The sequence below is a fragment of the Schistosoma haematobium genome, chromosome 3 (genome assembly GCF_000699445.3).
Source record: "Schistosoma haematobium chromosome 3, whole genome shotgun sequence".
Lineage (NCBI taxonomy): Eukaryota > Metazoa > Platyhelminthes > Trematoda > Strigeidida > Schistosomatidae > Schistosoma > Schistosoma haematobium.
In genome coordinates this window covers 18,680,707-18,706,812 of record NC_067198.1, presented here as the reverse complement: position 1 = coordinate 18,706,812, position 26,106 = coordinate 18,680,707, and the positions used below count along the sequence as shown (strand labels likewise).

At 38.9% G+C, this 26,106-nt stretch overlaps 1 protein-coding gene across 1 annotated transcript; it reads left to right on the top strand.

The window, feature by feature from the left end:
* Nucleotides 1-497: 497 nt before the first annotated feature.
* On the top strand, nt 498-19,455 carry RAD1 (ssDNA endodeoxyribonuclease). Its single transcript, XM_012942679.3, has 7 exons — nt 498-560; nt 2,190-2,337; nt 2,374-2,529; nt 2,565-2,656; nt 2,690-2,801; nt 11,986-12,336; nt 16,819-19,455. Exons 2-7 carry the CDS (start codon nt 2,257-2,259, stop codon nt 16,957-16,959), a joined length of 933 nt encoding a protein of 310 aa, XP_012798133.2. The 5' UTR covers nt 498-560; nt 2,190-2,256; the 3' UTR covers nt 16,960-19,455.
* The last annotated feature ends 6,651 nt before the right edge of the window (nt 19,456-26,106 follow it).

Genomic DNA, 26,106 nt, shown 5'->3' with positions numbered 1-26,106 from the left:
CAATGATATATAGAATCCCAAAAATTAACAGAATCACAGTTTGCAATTTGGTGTACCAGATCACGTTAGGCTCACCAATGAAGATGCCACAAGTATTCAGAGTTTGAAAATGCTTTAACCAGCAATACCGAATATAACTCGCACCCACCAAGTGAAATCAAAAGACAGAAGCGAGGAGGTTCGAAGATATATTTGTTGGGCTGTTTATATATCGAGGATCGTCTGATCTAATCTGTCTAGCGATTGCACGGGTTGTTGAGCACGGCGTTCCCACTCATGATCTGGTGCAGATGTATGACCGAGCGCCTTCAGCTAGTTGAGTCCATTAAAACTAATGTGATCAGCATCCAATATCAAAAACTTACAGAGCTATTTATTTTGGGGATTTATTTGCCGCTACAAGCATTACGCACCTCTCTGAAATTCTCATGTTTATCAAGATATACTGACAGCACTTTCCTGACATGTGGTAATTCTATACTAGCAATTGCGTTTATCTGCTCTACATGGACAGTAACTATGAAAATGGAGCAAAATCAAATGACTTGAGCATCCTAAGGGTAAAGGCAGTTTGGCGTGTAACTAGTCTTTGCTCAATGACATTTAAAATAATCTCTATTCGAAAACAACCTCCCTCGATTTTTTTGATACTAATAGAACCTTTACAACTCACATGATCGTATATTGTAGGATTCAGAACATTTCTAGCTAAAAGAACAAATTATAGCTTTTGTAAAATTCTGGAAAAAAATATATGGACAAAAAGTTAGTACCTTTCGATTATAGAATGGCAGATAAGTGGCTTAAAGCATATAAAATCATTCCTGGCAGTAAGTATGTTTTCTACGCATTGTCATATGACAATGCTTGTTAGATCGTTCACTAGTCATCGTTCATTTTTTACCACTACCTGTCTGTCCATAAACGGAGGTTGTGAAGTTACTACCCAGGATCATCTAAACAACCATGCTCTCGTAGACATCGCTTTGTTTTGATTGTCAATCGAATACATGGTCAAATTTGAAGATTCTGAATAGAAGTATGTCAAAGCTTTGACATCCATTCTTTACTATTTATGTTCTTGTGCTACGCTATGCACGTGACCATAACCATTTTTTCATCTCCTGCCTGTTGATAGGCTGGTGAATTACAATTGGCATATATTTTCCATGTGGCAATATTTGCTGGGGTTGTGGCTCGTTATAATGTAATCCCGCAGAATAAACTAGGAATTTCCTATTAGTATAAGAATTTAAATTCTGAGGTCTTAGCACCCTTATTATTTCCGCCTGTCAATATGTGAGTGGTTTTAATTAAAGCTAGTCGGATATCTCATTTTGATGAGAATCCCCAGATCAATGTAATTGTTTAATTTTCTCAGCATTTTCACTAAATTGATCACTTTCCCCCATATAGATTGTAGCTAACGATGGGGTTCAAAACCATATATACATATATATTCATATTTGGTTATGATCACATTCTTTTTCAGTAGTACTTAGTGCTATCTTTGGTATTCGAATCTACAAACCTAATGATTTAGCAATGAAACATCCAACTTTGTAGTAGAATTACCTATTTATGATTTCAGGGATCTCAGTGGGTATGGGTTATCAGACAACACATGGAAGTACGTTTAAAGCTGTAACTTACTTTTGTACTGGTGTTAACTATGCCTAAGTTTAAATAACTTGAACTAAAATACTTCACATGCTCCAGAATTACTGTTCAGAAATTCGACTTACCGACAGAACAAATTGGTTTAGGTTTAGTAATTAGAAAATCCTCTGCTTATTCCTGTCAGTTGCGTATTATAAATCTATGCTTACTTGAAAATGAAGGACGCAAAAATGTTTTTGGGATGCGAATTGCGAAACAGTTATTAACTTCAGAATGTGTGTACTTATTTAGGCTAATTGGATTCAAAGCGTCATCTATCAACAAGCCTCAGTCCCACGGATCAAAACACTTAAATCAGTGTCATAACACTCATTATGTCAGTCTTAGGCTGTGTATTCTCTGGTGTTTAAAGTATCAACAATTCAGTTGCATCAGTCTAATAAGCAGTCAAAGGAAAAAAGATTGTCATGCGGTGTCTTATATTTTGTAACTTTTTGTGTGCTTTCGGTCGAAATATTCATTATTCGCTTAAATGGGTTACAACATTTTGTTTGTTTTCTTTTCCATAGATCTAATTGTCCTTACTGTATCCACTGTTAACTTCCGGTTATTGAAAAAACCTGTACTAGTAATACGATGGACGGACCACTTATCTATCTGGCAATGGATAATGCAAAAATAATCATCAATATATTAAAGGCAGTGCACTTTCGCGATGTATGTTTTGATAATTGCGTCATCCTTGGTGTGTAGCTTGCCACAATATTTGCCACAAATAATGGTATTAAGGTGACAGTAGAGGACTCAAAATGCATTCAAGGAAACGCTTTTCTACATTCAGCGCTTTTCCGTGAATACTCTGTAAAGAAGGATATAATATCGTTTAGGACAAACCTTGGTGTGCTTGTTGTAAGTAGAATCTAGTACTTCTTCACGCCGTTCAGGACTGCCTTTCTATTTTTGGGACTTCAGTTCAAGGACCATCAGTTTCATTCATTTTATCCTATAAAACTTACGGGAGTGCTTTAAACATTTTGTAAATTACTTTTAAATTATTATTTGTATACAGACTAGAAGAAAACGGAGTTGTAGCAGAATGCAACATTAAAACTATGGAGGCGTTTGAAATATTGGACTTTGATTTTTCAAGCAGTAATATCTCAGATAAATTCATAATGAAGGTTAGTCCTAAGCTAACTGTTATGCCTATGATGTTATATTATCAATGTTATAAATACTAGTCATCTGTCATTTTTAACGTATATAAAAGATGTAATGCCTGATACAAATGTATACCAAAATTTTGTACCTTACATTAACACATGTGTTAATGTAAGTGCGCTTAGTGGGGATCAACAAGAAATAGAAATCGTACATACGGTGGTAGAAAATGAGAACGATGCAAAACCTAGAATGTGACTAGTGAAGTTTCGAAGTGAAGAACTTGGAGTAACACCATGTCGTAGGTTATAGTTACTTTGAGGACCTTATCTCAAAAGCATGTAACTTCGAACATAGCCCAAACCGACAATTAGTGGTCTCATAGACTGTTGAGATGTTCTGACCTGGACACTCATAAACTCCCCTCAATATAATTCCCTTCTAGTTATCATAAAGCGCCATAGTTGGTGGTATCTAGGCCCATCCCCAACCAGCTCACTTGGTTTGTAGCGCTTCAATAGTTGGAGTTCCTTACGGACTTCCACCTCATTTGGTGGATCAGTCGTCACCGGCCATGGATGGCACGACAGTTTAACCGATGTTACCGCAGCAGCAGGCCAGTTGAACTGCCCTTAGAAAAATTCTGCCCATCGTCCAAGACTTCGATGGATGTTAGTGATTGGCATCCCGTCATCCTCGTAGATTGTTTCGTTCACACCAGACTTCTTGCTGCCAGTGGCTCGGATGAGTTGGAAGAGCTTCTGGTAATTACCAGATGCAGCTACTGCTTCCAGCTCATTAGCACGCTCCGACTACCAGGCTTCTCGGTCCTTACGCAAGCTTTGCCCAATTTCATTACGTAAAATCCTTCGTTTGGGGTTAAACTCATGGTCACCCGGAGTAGACCGATAGGCTTCAATCAGTTGTAAGGAACCCGAAGAAACCCAGTGCTTATAAGCGGGACGTTTCGCGAACCCACAACTGACTGTACCCGCCATTTTCATGGCGTCTTGCAATTGCAATTAATGCTCATCTATACTTTTCGGTGGGATGGTAGCTAGCCTAGAAACTAGCTCGGTTCGATACTTCTTGCAACAAAAGTTGCAACCATCTTGCTAACATCAATCCGTTGATGGCGGTCACTTCGTTGTCCACTGAAAAGTAAGGTAAGATTGGCGCAGACCAAGACATCGTCAGAGTCCAGATAGGTACTCCAAAAGGAGCGGCAGTCTTGTACACAACCACGCCAGCGGTAGCTGATCGCGATGTGATCAATCTGAGTCCAGGCTTGAGATGCAGAGGGAGGACGCCAGGTGGCACATCGGCGATGACTGTGCCGAAAGTTAGTGCTAGCCAGAAACAGGTTGTGGTCTGTGCACAGTTGCAGTAGACGGTCCCCGTTATCTGTCCTGCGACCAACAAGTCCTCATCGGCCACCTAAACGACTCTCTTCTGTGCCTAGACGTCCGACCTGAGCATTCAAGTCTCCGGCTAGTACTAGAATATCTGTCGAACGCACTTTCTGTAGGAGAACAGATAACTGGTGGTAAAACTAATCCTTGATTGCATCCGGGCTGCAATCTGTCGGGGCATAGGTGGAGATGACGGAAAGACATAGTTTCTCTTGCTGATTTCTTCTCACTTTGATGGAACTTTCTATTCTAACAGCACATAACCGACTGTTAATGGGGATTCAATCGATTAGTGCTGCCTCAGCTCTAGCGCTTAGGGCACATAAAACAAGCTTTTCGAAGCGACAGATGGAGAGCGAATTTGTAGTACTTCACCAGAGTCTTGAATACGGGTCTGGGATAGACGGCAAACATCGATATTAAGACTTTCTAACGACATAGCCAGCCCTATCTGTTGTCCAACCTGCATAAGTGTGCGAACGTTGAAGGCAGCCAGTTTGAATGGTGCACGTGGTTTCAGAAAAACTGCTTCAGTACTCATATTCGGTGGTAACATACAATTTCAAACTGGACAGTGACTCGAGATCGTTTAGATAGAGTTGGATTTCCACCATAGACGAGCTGCTGTATAAGTCGAAAAAATAAGTATAGACAGAGCAGGAATAAAAGAGGATGAATAATGATGTAGTAAATAATAACAGTAATAATAATAATAATAATTTTACAGAAAGCTAAACGTTCAGACATAGTACTCGTAGCAGGTGACTTTAATGCTCAGATAGGTAGTTTAAACCAAACAGAAAGGCATTTAGGTGGGTATTTTAGTATTCCGGCACAGCGAACAGATAATGGTGACCGTGTGCTGCAACTGTGCTCAGACAATCGCTTATTTTTAGCAAACACAAATTTTAAGCATAAGGAGAGACATCGTCTAACATGGCGACCCCCTACACCAAACCAACGATGGACTCAAATAGACCATATTGCCATCAGTCATCGTTGGAGAGGGTCGGTACAAGATTGTCGCTCATTCTGGAGTACCTGCGTGGACTCTGACCACGCCCTAATACGGGCACGCATCTGCTTGCGCCTCACTGGAAGCAAAAATTGAGTAACGATAAAACCAAAAGTAGGTTCCAGGGAAAACTGAGGTCACACTTAGGTAGTTATAAAAACGAGGCTGACCCAGATGTTGCTTGGAAAGCTATACAAACAGTTATGGAAACAGCAGTGACATATATCAGTGATTTAAACCACAGAGTTACAAAGAACCAATGGATTTCCTCTAGGTCTACTGCACTGATGGATTCTCGTAAACTCATCCCATCGGGCTCTGAACACGATGAAGAGCGACAACAAATCAGATCTAGATTAAGCAAAAGTCTAAGGAACGGCCGTGAGCAGTGGTGGGCAACAAAAGCAAAAGAGATGAAAAAGGCGGCTGCTATAGGGAACACAAGACAGCTCTACAGACTAATAAAAGAAGCTGGAATTAATAAGTCAAATGTGAGTGAGACTATCTCGGAAAAAGACGACACTCTTATCTGCTCCCAGTTTAGACGTTTAGAACGATGGGCGGAACATTTCAGAGAACAGTTCAGCTGGCCTTCAGCTACTCTACAACTACACACCATTCCCAGACAGTGTGAATGGAACATTGAAGTAGGTCCCCCAACTCTAGCATAAGTACAAAAGGCTATAGTTAGTCTGAAACGAGGAAAGGCAGCTGGTCCAGATGGATTGGCTCCAGAGGTCTTTAAGGATGGTGGTCCAATTTTAGCGATTAGGTTGACTAATATTTTAGCTAAAATCTGGGAGTTAGACGTTATTCCATCTAACTGGTCACAATCACTTATCGTCCCAATATATAAGAAAGGGTCAAAATCATCCTGTGACAACCACAGAGGGATTAGTTTAACTAATATAATATCTAAAATACTAGCCTCGATAATTATCAGACGCCTAACTAAGACTCGTGAACTGCAAACACGAGAGAATCAAGCTGGCTTCAGACCTGGTCGTGGCTGCATCGACCACATATTCACCATTCGTCAGGTTCTAGAACACAGGCATACTTACTGGCGTCCGACAATGGTGGTCTTTCTTGACTTAAAGGCAGCATTTGACTCTGTAGACCGCGAGATTCTGTGGCAGTATCTGTCATTGAAAGGCGTACCTCAGAAGTACATAAACCTTGTGAAGGCTCTTTACTCGAACACTACTAGTCGAGTCAGAGCTTATGGCGAACTGTCATCTGCTTTTGCAACCTCAAGTGGTGTCCGTCAAGGCTGTCCTTTTTCTCCATTTTTATTTAACTTCATCATGGACCTACTGATGGAGATAACGCTCTCATAGACTGAATTCTCAGGTATTGATCTCCTACCAGGAGGTCCACTTATCGACTTAGAATACGCAGATGATATAGTCCTGTTTGAAGACGCTGATAAAATACAGAGTTTTTTGGTAGCACTAAGCAACAATGTTCGGAATGCGCTTCTCTCCCTCTAAATGCAAGTTGTTGCTTCAGGACTGGTCTGCGTTAACACCTGAACTAAGGATAGGGAGTGAAGTAGTCGAACGTGTTGACAACTTCACTTATCTTGGAAGTCTGATCAACCCTAATGGGTTGGTGTCTGATAAAATCTCAGCACGGATTCGAAAAGCTCTTTTGGCTTTTGCAGACTTACGTCACTTATTCTGAAGGCGAGATATCCGTCTATCAATAAAAAAACGAGTATACTACGCGGCAGTCCGTTCTGTTTTAATTTACGGCAGCGAAACATGGTCATTAAGAGTAGAAGACACTCGTAAGCTACCAGTACTTGACCACAGATGCCTTAGAAATATTGCTGGCGTCTGCTGGGATCACCGGGTAAGTAATAGCGAGGTTAGACGCAGGGTATTAGGGAATGATGGTAAATCAGTTGATGAGGTTGTTAATCTTCATCGACTGAGATGGTTGGGCCACGTGTTACGTATGCCTGAACACCGATTACCACGACGTGCAATGCTAACCGGTGTTCGGGTGGTTGGAAGAAAGTTAGGGGTGGCCAAACCAAAACGTGGCATCAGTGCTTGAAGTCACTAACTTCTAGTCCGAGCCATGTTGGTAGATGCAGACTACTTGGTTGGGGTCCGCATGACTGTCGTAACCAATGGTTGGAGACTCTTGGTGACATTGTTCAGAATCGATCACAATGGCGTAGGTGTATACACTCTCTGTCTTCCCTTAAACTGCGAGATTAAAATTGCTTCATGTCTTTCTTTCTACGAACTAATTCTTTCTTGCTGTACTGTATCCTTATTGCAATCTTTCTTTTATATATTGCCACCTCCGAATTAACTACTTTTATGAATCTGGTGTCCATCTTGTTGTGTTAATGAGGTATGGCAACTTGGACCGATGCATAAATGTGCTTGGTCCTACGTTGTAGCTAACTGACTGACTGAATAATAATAATAGTAGTAATAATAAAAATAATAGTAATAATAATAATTTGAATTATTTGATTGTTAATTGAAGCAAGAAAAGTAGTTTCCGATCGAAGCTGCTACCTTGACGCGGTTGTCGGGCTTGCCTATCGTGATGACCCAACCGAGCTATATTGGCTGGAACATATGTTCCTGCAGGTTCTACCATGCCAGGCAGGTCGATTGGTGAACGGTAAGACTAAAAGCAGCAACTCAAGGTCTGAGGGCGAAGTCGTACTGCTGACTGTAGAGGGGTGTGACAGCAGTAAGGTGTTTCCCTCGGACATCCAGCATGACAGTGATGCTGCCTTCTCACAAGGAGGGGTGGGGTTAGAAAAGGTCGACCCTAAAAATGTCACACCTCACCTTACCTCACGGATTTCCGTCTCCGGCGGTAAGGCCCTTTGAAGAACGGAGCTAACACGTCAAAAACCTTCCACAAAAAGGCCGTGCGCGACCGGCCTCAAGCAGTTGTCCCTTGGGCTCTGCGGTCGCGCTTCCAGGTCGTCAAGACCAACACTAATCCAATTTCCTTTTCAGGTTCCTCAAGAAATACCCTTCCACGGTGTGAGCAGCCGGGAAGTGATATCAGCCCTCATACCCGTAACAGCACAAGAGACCAAGGTGGTCACATTCAAATCTTTCCTACACCTTCTAATACCTCTCTTATCTCCCCGACTAACCCTCCCCACGTCTCTTTATCACCTCGCACCGCTAGGGCAAACGATTCGAGTACGTGGAACGCCATTCCTGGTCTCCTGAAACCACGCTCTAAACTACACGTAGGAGCTTTTAACGTACGAACACTTTGCCAAATAGGACAGCAGGCTTCCTTAGCTAAAACTTTAGAATCTCACGCCATCGATGTGTGCTGCGTCTCCGAAACGCGCATACAGGATCCAAGTAGCGTCATTCATTTGACCTCACCATGCCAAAATAAAGAACCGACTCGATTTACGCTTCGTGTATCTGGAAGCCCTGATTCTGCTTCTCGTGGCCTCGCCGGCGTAGGTATAGCATTGAGTCCTAGGGCAGAACTAGCTCTCTTAGAGTGGATCCCAGTAGACAGTCGTTTGTGCGCTGTCCGACTGTACGGAACAGTAAGAATCCGGAAAGATAGGGACACTCGTCGTTGCCTCTTCGTCGTCTCTGCCTATTCTCCCACTGACTGCAGCTCAGATGATGTAAAAGATGAGTTTTACAGAAAGCTTTCGAACCTTCTCCGAAAAGCTAAGCGCTCGGATGTAGTAATAGTGGCCAGTGACTTTAATGCTCAAGTAGGCAAACTAAGCGATAGGGAAAGACACCTAGGTGGATCTTATGGTGTCGTGGCTCAAAGAACAGATAATGGCGACCGTCTGTTGCAGCTATGCTCAGATAACCGCCCGTTCCTTGCAAATACTAACTTTAAACATAAGGAAAAGCATCTTTTAACATGGAGACCCCCTAATTTGTCCCAACGTTGGACCCAAATAGATCACATCGCTATCAGCCACCGATGGAGGGGCTCGATAGAAGACTGTCGCTCATTCTGGAGCACATGCCTAGATTCAGATCATGCTCTAGTGCGAGCGCGTATTTGTCTGTGTCTTACTGGACGTAGGAAAGACGCTGCAAGGCAACTTCTTAGGGTCCTACTTAATGATAGTCAAGCTAAGAATATATTTCAGGAACAAATAGGAAAACAGTTAGGCAGCCATGTATGTGATGCCTATCTCGAGGCAGCGTGGAATGATATCCGAAAAGCTGTGGAAACAGCGGTGATATCTGCTAGTAAGGTAAACCAGAAGGTTAGGGAGCAACACTGGATCTCAGTAGCATCTATCTCACTGATAGATGCTCGGAAACTCATTCCACCTGGCTCTGAACATAATGAAAAGCGGAGTCAGCTTAAGCGCAAGCTGACAAGAAGTCTACGCAATGATCGCGAACAGTGGTGGGTAGCGAAAGCAAGAGAGATGGAAAAGGCAGTGGCAATAGGTAATAGCAGACAATTGTTCAGACTCGTTAAGGAAACCGGAACTAGGAACCCGACCGTTAGCGAAACAATCTCAGAGAAAGATGGACATATTATTCATTCTCAATCCAGGAGATTGGATCGATGGGCAGAACACTTTAGGGATCAGTTCAACTGGCCTTCAGCCACACTTCGGTTTCCCACGATCTCTAGTCAACCTGAATGGCAAGTTAATGTAGGTCCTCCGTCCCTTTACGAAGTTGAAAAAGCCATAGGAAATCTGAAACGAGGGAGAGCAGCAGGCCCTGACAGGTTTACTCTTGAGATTTTTAAGGATGGTGGTCCAGTATTAGCAATGAGATTAACCGAGGTCTTAGGTAGAATTTGGGAACTGGACGTAATCCCATCTGACTGGTCTCAATCACTGATTGTGCCAGTCTATAAGAAAGGACAAAAGTGCTCTTGTGACAATCACAGAGGAATCAGTTTGACTAATATAGTGTCTAAAATATTAGCTTCAATAATACTTCGACGCCTAACTTAAGCTCGTGAAGAGCAGACTAGAGAAAATCAGACTGGTTTTCGACCTGGACGTGATTGTATAGACCAGATATTCACACTACGTCAGGTTCTAGAACACAGACACACATTCAAACGCCCCACAATGGTAGTATTTCTCGACCTTAAGGCGGCATTCGACTCTGTTGATCGTGAGGTTCTATAGCAGTGTTTGTCACTGAAAGGAGTACTAAAGAAGTACATTAACCTTATAAAGGCTCTCTACTCGAACACAACTCGTAGAGTGAGGGCTTATGGCGAACTGTCATCAGAATTGATTACCTCAAGTGGTGTTCGTCAGGGCTGTTCACTCTCCCCATTCTTGTTCAACTTTGTGGTCGACGTACTTTTAGACATAACACTCTCCTCATCTAAGTTTCCAGGGGTTGAACTTCTACCGGGAGGTTCACTTGTTGACTTAGAATATGCAGATGACATAGTTTTATTTGGTGAGGACGCTGACAAAATGCAGAGTCTTCTGACCACTATAAGCAACAATGCAAGCATGTTCGGGATGCGATTCTCTCCCTCGAAATGCAAAATGTTGCTTCAGGATTGGGTTACATCGACACCCGAACTAGTGATAGGGAGTGAAGTAGTTGAGTGTGTCAACCGCTTCACTTATCTTGGAAGTCTCATCAGCCCTTGTGGTCTGGTGTGTGACGAAATCTCAGCACGGATACAGAAGGCTCGACTAGCTTTTGCCAACTTGCGTCATTTATGGCGTAGGCGAGATATCCGTCTATCAACCAAAGGACGTGTTTACTGCGCAGCAGTTCGTTCCGTCCTACTTTATGTCAGTGAAACATGGCCGGTAAGAGTAGAGGATATCCGTAGGCTACTAGTATTTGGTCATAGGTGTCTTCGAAACATTACTCGTATATCCTGGGACCATCGAGTAAGTAACACAGTTGTTAGGAAACGGGTACTATGTAAGGATGGCAAATCGATTGATGAAGAAGTGAAACTTCATCAGTTGAGATGGCTGGGACACGTGTTACGTATGCCCAACGACCGACTGCCTCAACGTGCTATGTTCAGTGGTATAGGAGTAGGTTGGAAGAAAGCTAGGGGCGGCCAAACCAAAGCATGGCACAAGTCCATGAAGTCACTGACAAGTGAACTGAGTCATGTTGGTAGGTGTAGACTACCTGGTTGGGGACCGCGAGATGATAGCAACCGATGGTTAGAGACCGTGAATGACATGGCTCAAAATCGTTTGCAATGGCGCAGGTGCATCCACTCTCTGTGTTCTCCCAAATTCTAATCTTCTGAATTCTTCATGTCCCTTTTTTCCTCTTTCCAAATTTATTTCACTGGGTTATACTCTTTAAATAACATCTCCAAACCCTAATCTTCCCGATTACTGCTTATACTCTTATTACCTCTACCACTATGGGATTTGGATCGACAACTGCATCTCTGTGCTAATGTGGTGTGGCAACTCGAACTGATGTACGTACGTACGAAGTTCTACGTTGTTACTGACTGACTGACAGGATAGACAGTTCATCATTTGTGTGTGGGCTGTGATACTGCCCGGGTGCCCAAATCGAAGCAGGGGCAAATGTGTGGCAACTGGTTGTTGCATTATGGAAGTGCCGGACATCGATCCCGAGCCCTCTCGCATGCTAAGTGAGCGCTCTACCACTGGGCTACATCCCCAACTAATCATAACTTAGCGTACAAAAAAAATCTTATCCTTTTCTGGCCTGCTGTTAACTTCAAAGAAAGATCAGTCAATGCTACACTAACCCCGTAGATTAGTATACTATTTTTTCCTTATTCTCTTCTCACTTCTTACAGTCAGAATGTATGCGTGAAGCGTTCAATGAACTTGATACTTCAAGCGAAGTCTTGGAAGTTGCTGTAATACCACCTCCGGCTGTTCAGTCTCGTCTTCGTTTAACGACGTATGGTTTCGCTGGAACTATGCATTTTGACTTACCTCGGTCATCTGATCAAGTAGAAGTTTTTGAATCTGCAGCTGCAAGTCCTCGGATAGCTCGATTTCGTCTTTCGCTTCTACGGCTTGCAACAAGCCGAGCACTGTCAATGGCTAGCCGTATTTCGCTGCGTATCAATGACCGGGGATTCCTGTCGATCCAGTACATGATAAATCTTTCAGACGGTGAAGTTGCTTTTGTCGAGTTTTTCGTAAGATTTTCTTTAAAAATTATTGATATCTATGTAGTTTGTTCGTATTTTAGTTTGCAACTTACGTGTATCAGACAGTCTCCATGCTTTACTATATCCCATCAAATAAGAATCAGAAAAGCTAAGATCGGCAAAAAAATTGAAGTTGAATCTTATTAAGTTAAAATAAGGTAAAAACTTTCACTGTCACATATGAAGTAGATCTACTTTAGCCAAGGCATATAATTTGAACTTATATCACCTAAAGCTCCCAACTGCCGTTTTTAGGCTATTTTACGTACTTCACTCAACAAAGTCTTCAGTTGTATGGTATTCCTCCATACTTCACTTGCTTTTCAAAGCCTATGACAGATTGACTCGCTAAAAGTAGACTGGTCTTCGTTCTGGCCTTATATGTATTGATCACTCTCCGCCGAATGTCAGAGCACCATGACATCAAAGACATCTTTTATTCGTCGTACGGGGCTCTCCCCTGTCATTTTCTGTTGCAGAAGGGTGTATCTGCGAACTTTATCAAAATATTGAAGGCTTTGTGCACAAACATTTCGGGCAATGTGAGGGCGTACAACCACCTTTCTCCGTTCTTATTAGAAGTGGTGGCTAAGGGGAGCTGCTCTGTCACACCATTTCTCCTCGACTTTGCCATCGATGATTGTCCTGAAACAACTAACAGAAGTAGTGGTGGTATCGACCTTTTACCTGGAGAAAGACTTTCCTATCTGAAGTATGTGAATGGCCATTGCCTTACCGTGCAATAATACTCAAGCTATACAGATTACTTAATAAGTTGGCAGTCAGTGTTCGTACGTATGGCATGTACTTTGTACCTTCTAAATAGAAAGTGCTTTTACAAAACTCGGGATTCTGTGACTTCACTCACTCTTTGCAGTGAGACGCTAGGAGTAGTCGAGAAGTTCGTGTATTTGGGTAGCTGTTTAAGTTCTGGTGGTGGCGTAGCTGATAAGACCAGTTTACGTAAATTGAGACGAGCTTATGACAATCTGGTTTATCATCAGCACTGTCACAATGTTAACCTGGATGTAAAACATCGGGTTTACAACTTATCGGTTGGAGCAATCTTGTTCCTTGCTTTTGAGCCATGGTCACTGAGTTGAGGTGTTTGGCAGTTATGTGTTTGGTGATCATTGTCTCCGAAGGATTGTTGAAGTCTAGTTTCAACCCCGTGTTCGAAATCCCGAAGTTCGTTAATGTGTTCGGGTGTAGTGACTAACATTCAGTTTCTGTCACCATCTGGAAACACCGACTGGTGCCTTGGACACGCGTTACGGATGTCACCTTAGCTATCTCCCACTGGTGTGTTATTTGTGGTCTGTGTGACTGGGTAGAAAAAGTGAAGAGTTGTATAGGGCTGGTATCTGTCTGTCCATCACGACTTCTTCGTTAGTGTTCAAGAGTTAGTATAACTCAGAGGTTGGGGAAATTATCGTACGTGTGCTGGAAGGGAAGTCAATGAAGTCTTTCTGCAGTTTCCTCTTCGTAAAAGTGAGATGACCTCCTTAAGCTGAAGGAAATTTCTTATGGGTATATTTTTTAAAACCAAACTAAATTTCCCATTATGAACTATTCTCGTTCACTTATTTTTATATGTCTATTTATTTCGACTATACTCTCCCTTCTTCATCTGCCTCTTCACGATTTCACTTTCTTATTTGTGTGGCGCATAATTGTTTTCGTATATATTTTGTACTGGTATTTGTTTTCAATAATATATATATAGAAAACATGAAAGTGAGACAGCAATTACCTTTAAACTGAAGATTAATATTGCGTATTATTCATAGATCTTATAACTAGGTAATTTTTAGTTATTGCATTACGGTATACTGATCCCCAAGTCTTAGCTTAATTACTAATGAGCACGTTCAATTATCACATGAATAAAAAAATATGCATGCTGCCATAGTCACGTCACTTGAAAATCATCATGATTCAGAGTACACTTTCATATTCAGTTCTGATCACAACCCTTGAAATGAACTGATGTACGAAATGGACTGCCATATTGTTCGAAAATGTGCAATCCCACTAATTACACATACAAGTTATGATACGAATTGAAATGTATTACAATAAAATCGAAACAAGTAGGAGTTATGATTTATTTTGCATGGTCGGATTATTATCAGCTCGAAAATTCAAATGTTTTACGCTTTCGAAAAATATAAACAATCTTTATCCTTATTGATTTCTTAAAAACTTAATTTTTATTCGCTGCATCCATGTGTACTTGTCTGTTGTCAATTACTAAGATTCAATTATTCAGTCTCGTCAACATATCGTCAACATGTCTTTGATGTTTCAATAAGGATTTAATATAGATTTTGATCATGTTTATGATTATGATTAGCAGAGAAATTCAGATTGCTATTTGTTTTTCTTGGGGACTTGTCAGCTGGATGTTCCCGCAAAGAGCCCCCAAATGCCATGGTACAGCCGAGAGTGGGGAGAGTCCGCTCTCCCTCTCGAAATGCTCTCACATGGCCACGCGTATATAGCCTCTGCCACGGAAGTCCTACTCACTGCCTTCTCGTGGCGGGGGTGTTGTTTACGAAAATGAGAGGACGAAAAGCGAATGTCCGGCGCTTTAACCGGATTCCAAACCAGTGGTGCACATGGGTTCCAGTATCCTGCGGGAACAAATGGCGTATGGACCAATTGTTGGTCACCGGCTTCCATGGGACGGCATCTCCTTACGATGCTCCACTGCCTTGTGGATCAGACCTTCAGGTCGAAGCCTCGGGGAGTGGCCCCCTAAGAAAACCACCTGTTTCGGTTTGGGCACCCGGGCAGTATTACAGCCGTCACACATATCGAATGATATTTGTGTGGCGCATATGTATTCAGTGCCTCCTTGTAACAATATCTATGTGTTAAAATAATAATCCCGCAAAGAAATAGAATACATAGATATATGCTTGGCGAATGAGTGGGAATACTTGAACCAATGCTATTCATCCCACTAAAACTTAAATCTACAGATCATTGGGTAGTGTTATGCACTAAGCTAATCAGTCAAAAATGCCATTACTTGTTCGATGCTTTGGTGTCAAACTTTAGTGAGGAGTAAATTCAAGTTTCATTAAGAACACAAAAACTGTTATCTAAGTGCGTCTGTTTGACAGGTTCTGAATGGAAAAGAACGTCAGTCCTGGACTCTACTCCTAGCCCCTTTTTGAAAATACACAACCAGGAACAATTCGGTATCATTTTGATTACTTTACCATTCACTTGACAATACGCGGTAATGACAATAACTTCATTCAGAAACAACTTTTGTCCATCAAAATACAACCTTTTTCAAATAAATAATAAGTAATAGAAATTAAATAATTTTCAGTGGCATTTTAATATTGTGCTACAACTATGCATGTAATCTATTATTCTATTTCATCGAATGTTTATAATCAGTTGAGTGTCAGTACTTTCTATTTACAATCAATGCTAAGTGTAATAATTTAAAAAATACGAGATAAAGTGGTAACTCGTTTCCAGTTTGGAAGAAAGTTACGAACATTTGCTCCGGTTATCATTTTGTTTTCAGATACAGATGAATCACCATACTCTACATGTATTATAAATCCGTGTTTGGTCATTTAACAGCAACTGAACAATGTAGTAATAAAAAGGTTCGTACTTTATCTTATAGCATAGAAAGTGGTTTCAGTCAGATTAAAATGTGATCATTGTCAAAAACCTAATTACTCTAACAAGAGATGTGAAAATGCAAGTTTAAGATGGAAGGCTAGTTCAAAATTATTGACCACATGTGAAAAAGAACAAAAAGTGTGGTAATCGTGCAGTTGTTGACTTATATCGATTGAGGAGACACAAGAATAAGAAAATACAAAAACACGATATTTTACTAATTACTGGTCTGAATAATTTTGTTATTATTGAAAACAAATACCAGTACAAAATATATACGAAAACAATTATGCGCCACACAAATAAGAAAGTGAAATCGTGAAGAGGCAGATGAAGAAGGGAGAGTATAGTCGAAATAAATAGACATATAAAAATAAGTGAACGAGAATAGTTCATAATGGGAAATTTAGTTTGGTTTTAAAAAATATACCCATAAGAAATTTCCTTCAGCTTAAGGAGGTCATCTCACTTTATATATATATAATTCCTATCACATAGGTATGTTTTCAGTACGAAGGGAAACTGGTTGTTAGAAGCATCTGTTATCGATTGTTAGTTTTGTCAATGCATTTCACTTCATGTGCTTCATAAACTATGCAGTAGTTTGCAGCCCAATAGTTCATATTTTTGGAGATGCACAGTACTTGAATTCTATCGTGTGTTCGTTTTCAGAAGTTTGGCTAAAATGCCCTTGACGTCCGTTGCAGTATCCCAATTATTTTTGCACATCGTGTGTTTCACTTCTCTGTTTTATCGCAGCAACTTCCTAAACTGTTTACTGATAAACTATTTCATATTTTTACTTTTATTCCTCAGTGTGTTCCAGATGTAGATGAAACAGATCAGTCAGAATCTCAGACAAGCACGAATAGTCCACAGAAGTCTAGTAAGATATCTCATTTTGCATCAACATTGAAGTGTCCAACAAATGCAACAGACCCCGACTGGAGTGATTAAGAAACTTAGTTTTGAGTTGGACTTTAAAATTTAACCAAACAGCTTTACAAATTCAGATTAAAAACCCTCACTTTTTGTATGACTTTAAATACGTATTGTAAATAGTATATTCTGCTATACTCTATCTAAAGACTTGATCATTTGCTCAGGGAAAAAACTTTTTTTTAAAAACTTGATGTTAGTATTTGTTCGATCTTGTGTGTTTAATAAAATCAAATTCTTGGACTTATGGTTTTCAACCTAATCAGATGAAAGATTATTTTTTTCATGGGTGCTATCATTTTTATTTTCATACATAATCAAGTATTCTAAAATAAATTACAAAGGAGTTATATAAACAAATAATTTTTCTTGATTAATATAGAGAGTAAGCTAGTTTTATCAGTGAATAGGTGTTTACATTATATTGGGTTATTCGTAGTCTCTTTTAAATTAGTGTTTGTTTATTGTCCAACTTTTAAAGGGAAACTTGTCATTGTAGGAAATGATTAGGTTTTTATTAGTTAACCGTACAAATAAATTTTACTTAATGAGCTTGCCCAACTGGTTGTGTGGTTGATTGAACTTTTCTTATTATTATCAGCATTATAAATTGTGAAATGTTAAGAGTTGTCATGAAAGAAAGGGCTTGCTTTGACATTCGGAAATAGCCGAATGCTTGAAGTAAGTGAGAGCAGCGGTCTAATGTGTTTTAGTTTTCTGTACATTTCAGGTTAACATTTGTGTGTGGTAATGCTAAAATCAACTCGCTGAATTGTTTGAATAATTTTTTCTTTAAATCAAGGATAAACGAACATCATTACTTCCACAAGCCAGTTGCTTATCGGGAAGAATAGTACTTATGAAATAAGCAATTGGTTTTCAACTGATTGTTTAAATTTACTACCGCGTTATTTAACAAAAAGACTGCCATGGTAGACCTCATGATGTTCCAGTTCACAAGAAACACGCCGGATTTCAAGCGGTGGAATTTGAGAATCGCACTGGTTAAAATAAGATGTGGATAACAAAAACCAAACGTACATGTCTGTTTGCCATTATCTGATTGTTTAATATATCTGGTCATACAAGGATTGCTTTTTGGATTTACATGATTTGGTTGTGAAAGTGTATGTTTGAATATATTGTGGCAAGCCCATTTCACTATTGTATCATTTATCTAGTCATTGTAACTCAGACTCAATCCACTATGTTAATTTCGGTGTGTATGATCGAATGTATGTCTGTACATTAACGCTTAAGCTATCTTCCTATTGGTCTCAAGTGCAGATAATCGATAATCTATCCACACCCGATTAACTCTCAAATATATATGGATTTTTAACAGACTCACTCACTCTCCCTGTTTCATCGTGTGCTTGCTCACCGTACGCTTGTGGATTATTATTATTCATTATCAATAAACTATCTCTATAACTGGTGTTCAGGCTTTTTAATAATCTCGAGTAAATTCGCAATTCTACTAGGAGATTAAGCCTACCTAAAATACTCAGTTACGGGATATTATTATTTGGAGTCAGATATTGAGGACATTATCCTCAACATATTGGTGACCCGCCTTTAGAACGCGCACCATTTTCCTACAAAGTCTGCTGCATTCTCCTCAAGAGTATCATAAAGAACTTCATATTGGAATTATTATTATAATTAATAACAATCCATTGACAGTCATAATAAATTCTCTCATAATATTTTCCCTTTGGAATTATTACTGTATATTCTCATACATATACCCAAAGTGACAATTTTTCTTTTCGGTGAGTCTTATATATATTTCTTGTTGTTATTTTTAACTTCTCTTCATATTGTATATTACAATCCTCGGCTTATTATTACTATTGCTTCTTCGTATCATGGCACTTGATAATTCGCTAAGCCTTTCATCTAAATCTATTTCCGTGGGTGCCATTTCTGTACCTTTACCTATTTTTAATCCACGAAAGGCTGAACTCTGGTTTGCTCGCTTAGAAAGCTTTTTTGTTGCAAACAAAATCACAAATCAGAGTACGAAATTTAGTTACGCAAACTCACTGCTGCCGGACGACGTCATTGAACAAGTGCCGGATGTCATTTTTAAGCCGGATCCTGACTCACCATTCGATTGTCTAAAAAGAGAGGTCATTCGTGTCACATCTCTCACCGACCAACAGACAATTGATCAACTTTTAGCCAACGTGGAGCTAGGTGACAATACACCGTCACAGTTAAAACGCCACATGACAAACTTATTAGGAAATCGTTCAGTAGACAAACGTCTACTATATCAATTGTGGCTCAGACGTCTCCCTCAAAACATTCAACAGATACTTGCAGTTAGAGACGAAGACGTCGATTTTGATAAGCTAGCAGACATAGCCGACAGAATTTACGAACGGTCTAAGACTCACTCTGTATCTCAAATCCAATCAGGCTCAACTGACGAGATCGCTGAGTTACGACGATCAGTTGATACCCTTACCAAACAGATAGCTCAGATCCAATTATTGAATGCCTCCCACAGCAAGCGTAGAGGAACATCCACAAGCCGTAGACGACGTAGTCCAAGCACTACTAGACACAACATTTGTTGGTACCATAGAACATATGGCAAACAAGCTAGAAAATGTACTCCGCCTTGTAACTTTGCAAGCACACAGAAAAAGGAACGTCAAGACCGTAGGTTAATGACGACTGCACTCACAGACCACAACTCTCAAGACAGTCGTCTATTATATGTTACAGACAAAAGAACCGGCACACAGTTTTTAGTCGACACTGGGGCAGAGGTTAGTGTAGTACCACCTACTGCACTCGAGAAAAACACACCTGACCCCAAACTAAAACTACAAGCTGCAAACAGGTCTGACATCAAGACGTACGGCAAAAGGCGGTTGCAATTAAATTTCGGTCCTAAATCTAATTTTTCCTGGAGTTTCATCATAGCGGACGTCCTCGTTCCTATAATCGGCATTGATTTTCTGCAATTCCACAAAATACTGGTAGACGTCAGAAGTAGGGAACTTGTCCTTGCCGAACAGAGTAAGGAAATTAGAGGAATTATATCAAATGAGACTTCCATACATTTATTAGTTAAACCTCATCATGAGAACGACAAATACGTCAATTTACTTAATCAGTTTCCAGATTTATTACGACCGAGTTTCAAACACGACAAACCGACGCATACTGTCGTAGACCACATAAAGACAGAGGGTCCACCAGTGTTCACACGTCCAAGACGCCTTGATCCCTCTCGTCTGGCTATCGCAAAGAACGAATTCAACAAAATGATTGAGTTGGGCATCATACGCCCCTCCGATAGTCCGTGGGCATCACCGCTCCATATGGTACCTAAGAAAAACTCTTCCGAAGTTGGACCGTGCGGTGACTATAGAGCTCTCAACAGCCGAACCATACCAGATAGATACCCTCTCCCACATTTGCATGACTTCACTCATAGCCTATCTGACGTGTCAATTTTTTCAAAAATTGATCTCGTCCGTGCTTACCATCACATTCCAATTCATCCGGACGATGTTCCTAAAACAGCCATTACTACCCCCTTTGGACTATACGAATTCGTCCGCATGCCTTTCGGATTAAGGAATGCTGCACAAAGTTTCCAGCGTTTTATTGACCAAGTGGTACGGGGCTTACCGTTTGTGTATGCTTACATAGATGACCTACTTATAGCAAGCAAAGATGAAAATGAACATCTAACTCATCTGAAAATGCTTTTTGAGAAGCTAAACGAGTATGGGTTAGCGGTCAATCCTGACAAATGTGAGTTCGGAAAACAATCCCTCACCTTTTTAGGTCACGTACTTGATAAGCAAGGCATTAAACCAGTTCCTGAGGAAACACAAGCTATCAAAAATTATCCTTTGCCTGATTCATTCAAGAAACTACGACGTTTCCTTGGGATGATCAACTTTTACAGACGTTTTATCCCTAAATGTGCAGACTTAGCAAAACCACTTACTGATTTATTAAGGGGACGAGCTAAATCATTAGCAATGACACTGCAAGCAATTCAAGCATTTGATCAGTTGAAAAGCGCTTTAAGCACAGAGGCATTACTCGCACGACGAAAGGTTGATGCACCTTTAGCAATAATGACCGATGCTTCTAACGTAGCAGTAGGTGCTGTACTTCAGCAACGTGTCAATGAACAATGGCAACCCTTTGCATTTTTCTCAAAAAAGCTAAACGCAACGCAAACAAAATATAGCACATTCGGTAGAGAACTGTTGGCTATCTACTTAGCCATCAAACACTTTCGCTATATGTTAGAAGGCAATTCTTTCATGATATATACTGATCACAAACCCCTAACTAAGTCCTTGATGCACAATCATGATAAATATAGTCCGCGCGAAATTCGTCAACTAGAATTCATTTCACAATTTGCAGCTGATATACGCTATATTAAAGGCAATGCAAATGAGGCAGCAGATGCACTATCGAGATTAAATATCAATACCTTCTCGATTCCTGATATAGACTATCAAGAAATGGCAAAGCATCAAAAGCTCGATACGGAGCTACAAAAGCTTTTGCAGTCTAAGGAAACGAAATTATTATTCCAAAACATCCCCATAAACAACAAGGACACCTTAACTTGTGATACCTCAACAGGTAAAACTCGCCCTTTTGTACCTTTCGGTATGAGACGAAATATTTTTGAGAAATTACACAATATATCTCATCCAGGTATAAAAGCCACTGTAAAGCTTGTCACAGATAGATTTGTATGGCCAAAAATAAAGACGTAAGAAAATGGTCACGGGAATGCGTTCAATGCCAAAAGTCAAAAGTACATAGGCACATCATATCTCCTACCGGAATTTTTCCCGCCGCTAGCGCTAGGTTTGACCATATTCATATCGACATTGTTGGACCGTTACCAATTTCTAATGGTTACACGCATATACTAACATGTATAGATAGATTTACGAGATGGCCCATAGCTGTTCCGTTAAAAGACACGTCAGCATCAACAGTGGCGAAGAAGCTGGTGAAACACTGGATTACAAACTTCGGTGTCCCTACAACAATTACGACCGACCGTGGAACGCAATTCGAAAGCAAACTATTTCAACAACTTACAGATACTTTCGGTATAAAGAGAATTAGAACCACTGCTTATCATCCGTCTGCTAATGGAATGATAGAAAGATTCCATAGACAGTTAAAGGCCTCTTTGACGGCCGCACGAGGAGATTACAAATGGGATATCAAGCTTCCTTTGATACTATTAGGCATTCGCTCAACCATCAAACAAGACCTCGGTTGTTGTGCTGCTGAGTTGGTTTATGGAACAACATTACGTTTGCCTGGTGAATTTTTTGACCGTGCAACAGATATTCCAGCAGATATAACCAGCTACGTACAACAGTTAAAACAGCAGATGGAATCCATTAGGTCCGTTAAACCACGAACCCAAAAGGTGAAATCATTCGTACCCAACGAACTAGATAAATGCTCACATGTATTCGTCAGAAATGATAGAGTACGACAGCCGTTACAGACTCCTTACGACGGCCCTTTTAAAATCATCCGAAAGGACACTAAAACGGTTACAGTGGAAAGAGCAGGTAAACATGATACAGTTAGCATCGATAGAGTAAAACCAGCATTTTTAGAGAACACTGAAAAACAGACAACTGTAAAACCGTCTAAACTTGCAGCAGAGCAAGCACCATTCAAGCTACCTGCAACAAGCAACACTTCAAATCAAAGTTCAGCAGCAGCACAAACTACAACAAGATCAGGAAGAAGAGTACATTGGCCAGATAGGTATGTAGCAACCACTATATTTATCTAGACCAAATCCTGAGACTACTCTTATAACACATAAAAATCCTACTTTATTTTGATTACAATTTTTTTTATTGGCCCCACGGATCATCATTATGCTTACATTTTAACTTTATACAATTCATTAATGTTAAATATACACTTGTATATACGATATGAAACGTTTCAACACACAAGCTGTTATTACAATTTTACGCTTACTCATCATATTGAGTTGTACTTTCATTTTTAAAACAGTTCCGTTCTTTATCTCTTTGTCGAACATAGATGTTAATCCAATTTTTTTTTGGTACATAAAAACATCAATGTTCTGGATGGGAGCTTATGTGGCAAGCCCATTTCACTATTGTATCATTTATCTAGTCATTGTAACTCAGACTCAATCCACTATGTTAATTTCGGTGTGTATGATCGAATGTATGTCTGTACATTAACGCTTAAGCTATCTTCCTATTGGTCTCAAGTGCAGATAATCGATAATCTATCCACACCCGATTAACTCTCAAATATATATGGATTTTTAACAGACTCACTCACTCTCCCTGTTTCATCGTGTGCTTGCTCACCGTACGCTTGTGGATTATTATTATTCATTATCAATAAACTATCTCTATAACTGGTGTTCAGGCTTTTTAATAATCTCGAGTAAATTCGCAATTCTACTAGGAGATTAAGCCTACCTAAAATACTCAGTTACGGGATATTATTATTTGGAGTCAGATATTGAGGACATCATCCTCAACAATATATTCAGTCATGATGTCGGACATCTTAGCATACAATTAAATGTCAATGACAAAACATTCTATCAAGTTGCAGAAAATTCATTATGAGCAGTGGTAAAATAAATGTCAGAAACTTTATGTACGAGTCTCCTAATCATATTTTTGAAAATGGCAATACTGTCCATCTAACTTCATAATATAGATGAGAACAAATACTTTGATTAGTTGCATCTTGAAGTATTGAAAAATTAGTTTGTAATCACTTTCATACAATACAATGTAGTATGAACATCTAGGAGATAACAAATCAGCTCCCTATTGTTGTATACGAGTGTTACATCACCCGACACTTAGGCGACCTGCTTGAATATCTGGGCTACCTGTTCCTACCATCTAGATATTTCAACAATTTATCTGTTTCCTTATTTGTTTTAACAGATCATTATGTCAGTTAATTGTATAACCTATTCAGATGTGTTTGTGGAAAGTTTACAACTTTTCTCTGTACAAGTTGCAAAAACGTATAGTCGGAGACGTCGTGATGGCTGACAATATACATTTAAAATAATGACTCAATGTATTTGATAGTCTAATGAAATAATTGAGATGGTTGAACTGATATTTTGTCTATGGAACTGATACTCCAGTGTTAATAGAATAAACATCAGAATATCGAGCTATTAGCTTGTTGATACCGAATGAAAGTTGTCATTTATGAACTTAGTGTCTGATTGAAATAGCAGTATTCAATTATTCATTGGATAACAGATGCTTATCATAAAATAATAAGTTTTCTTTAGTTTCTTCACATCATGACACTCATCAATTCAATTGTGTTGAAATATTATGGAAACAAATATATAACTGAATGAATGAGAATATGTCAATCACCACATATTTGTTCCTGTTTAAAATTAATTAAATACATAAATCATGTTTCCCATTATTTGTCCTTTTCTTGGTTTTTTGCTTCATTTGATAATTAACATCATTTTGATAAGTTTATACATATTTCCACTTGTTAATTAGTGTAAAACTGTTATACTTTAAAAGTAAATGCTATTAAATATGAGAATCAAATTAAAACTGTAAAGTATTTCAAATGGAAAGTATTATTTTAACATCACGTTTAACATTTTACGGAAACTTACTATACATTGTAACCAAAACTTTTCAAATGTTTTTTTTAATCACTTGTCCATGTGATATACTTTAAATATTGTTTACTATTTTATTGATATCTATGCTGACTTTTATGTATGGAACAGGATTTATCTATCATTTTACGTTGAAAGCATTATTGAAAAGAAATAAAGTAACGATTGTAAAGAACTAAACAACTGCCAATTGTTGCCACTAGATGGTGTAATACACATTTTATTATTGTGTACTGAGGCTTTTTCTTATCGTTGTGGATTATCAGGTTATATGAATTAAGGTTGTATTGAATTTTTTCACTGTTACACTCATATAAAATAACATTCATTTTCTATTTGATGATTTTTCGTGCAAATAATTTTGCTCTGAATAAGATAAATAAATGACCTTAAGCAACTCAATGTTAAGAGCATTAAAGATTCAAATAGGAAACTAGTAGCAAAATATTTTTTTAAAAATACAGGGAGGTACTCTACATGTGTTTGTAAGGCTGTTTCAATTCCATCTACATAATGGTGACTTTTCGGTAGAGATTTTTTATGCAAATTACCTTATGACAATGAATATTCTCCTACCATACTATATGGTCGGTTGGATCTGAAACTAATATAACATATCGTATAGAACAAGCTTATTGACCATATTTATAATCTTTAAACCGCTATAGATTTACATATCGTTCACTATACTCTTAAATTTGAACACACCAGAAACAATTTATTAATATCTTATTACACTGGAGAATAATTTTCCGATTATACTTCAAATTAATTTTAAATATTCAAGTAATTTAACGACTGAACTCAGGATCATGTCATTGTTTGCTCTCCCTTTTTCACTGTTGATTATTAAACAATGAAGTTGAAATTGATGTTCTTTTTATCAAACTAACTTATTATAAGAGTTATAGTTTAAAAGTTTAACATAAAATGTCAAAATAACAACATTATTATTAATTTTATCATAATTGTATTTAATTATGGAAAACTAATTTAAGTAATATTAACTTAGACACATAAAGTTTACATGATTAAGTTTTCTTAGGTAAATTTCTTTTTTAATTACTCTGCTCATTAGATATATCATTAACATAGAAAGTTCATTAACTCACTTTTGTGATGCCTATCTTCTAGATGTTACCAAGGACAACCATTGATTTAGTTCATTTTCATTTTATTGACACAATGGCCTTGTTATGGGCTCTTTTCCAATTAAGATATTTTGACAATTTGATATGATTAAATAAAAGAAACTGGTTAAAAGGGAACTAAGTCAATGGGTGATAATTTTAAAGAAGTTTAGATTATTTGGTTATGCGTGTAAGTTAATCAGTTTAAAACCAGGAATTTTGCAAGGATAAAAAAAACAATTCAGAAGTCATATTGAAAATAAAATAAAGATTTCAACTCTAAGGTAATTTCCTTTGCTTTTAGAATTAATTTACAATAGATTTTAGTGGCCCGTG

What these genes read in the sequence shown, in the direction of transcription:
- RAD1 (XM_012942679.3), top strand. Translation starts at nt 2,257, where the DNA reads ATGGACGGACCACTTATCTATCTGGCAATGGATAATGCAAAAATAATC. An exon ending in CAAACCTTGGTGTGCTTGTT is followed by an intron (nt 2,530 to 2,564) that starts GTAAGTAGAATC and finishes CACGCCGTTCAG; the next exon opens with GACTGCCTTTCTATTTTTGG. An exon ending in CAGATAAATTCATAATGAAG is followed by an intron (nt 2,802 to 11,985) that starts GTTAGTCCTAAG and finishes CACTTCTTACAG; the next exon opens with TCAGAATGTATGCGTGAAGC.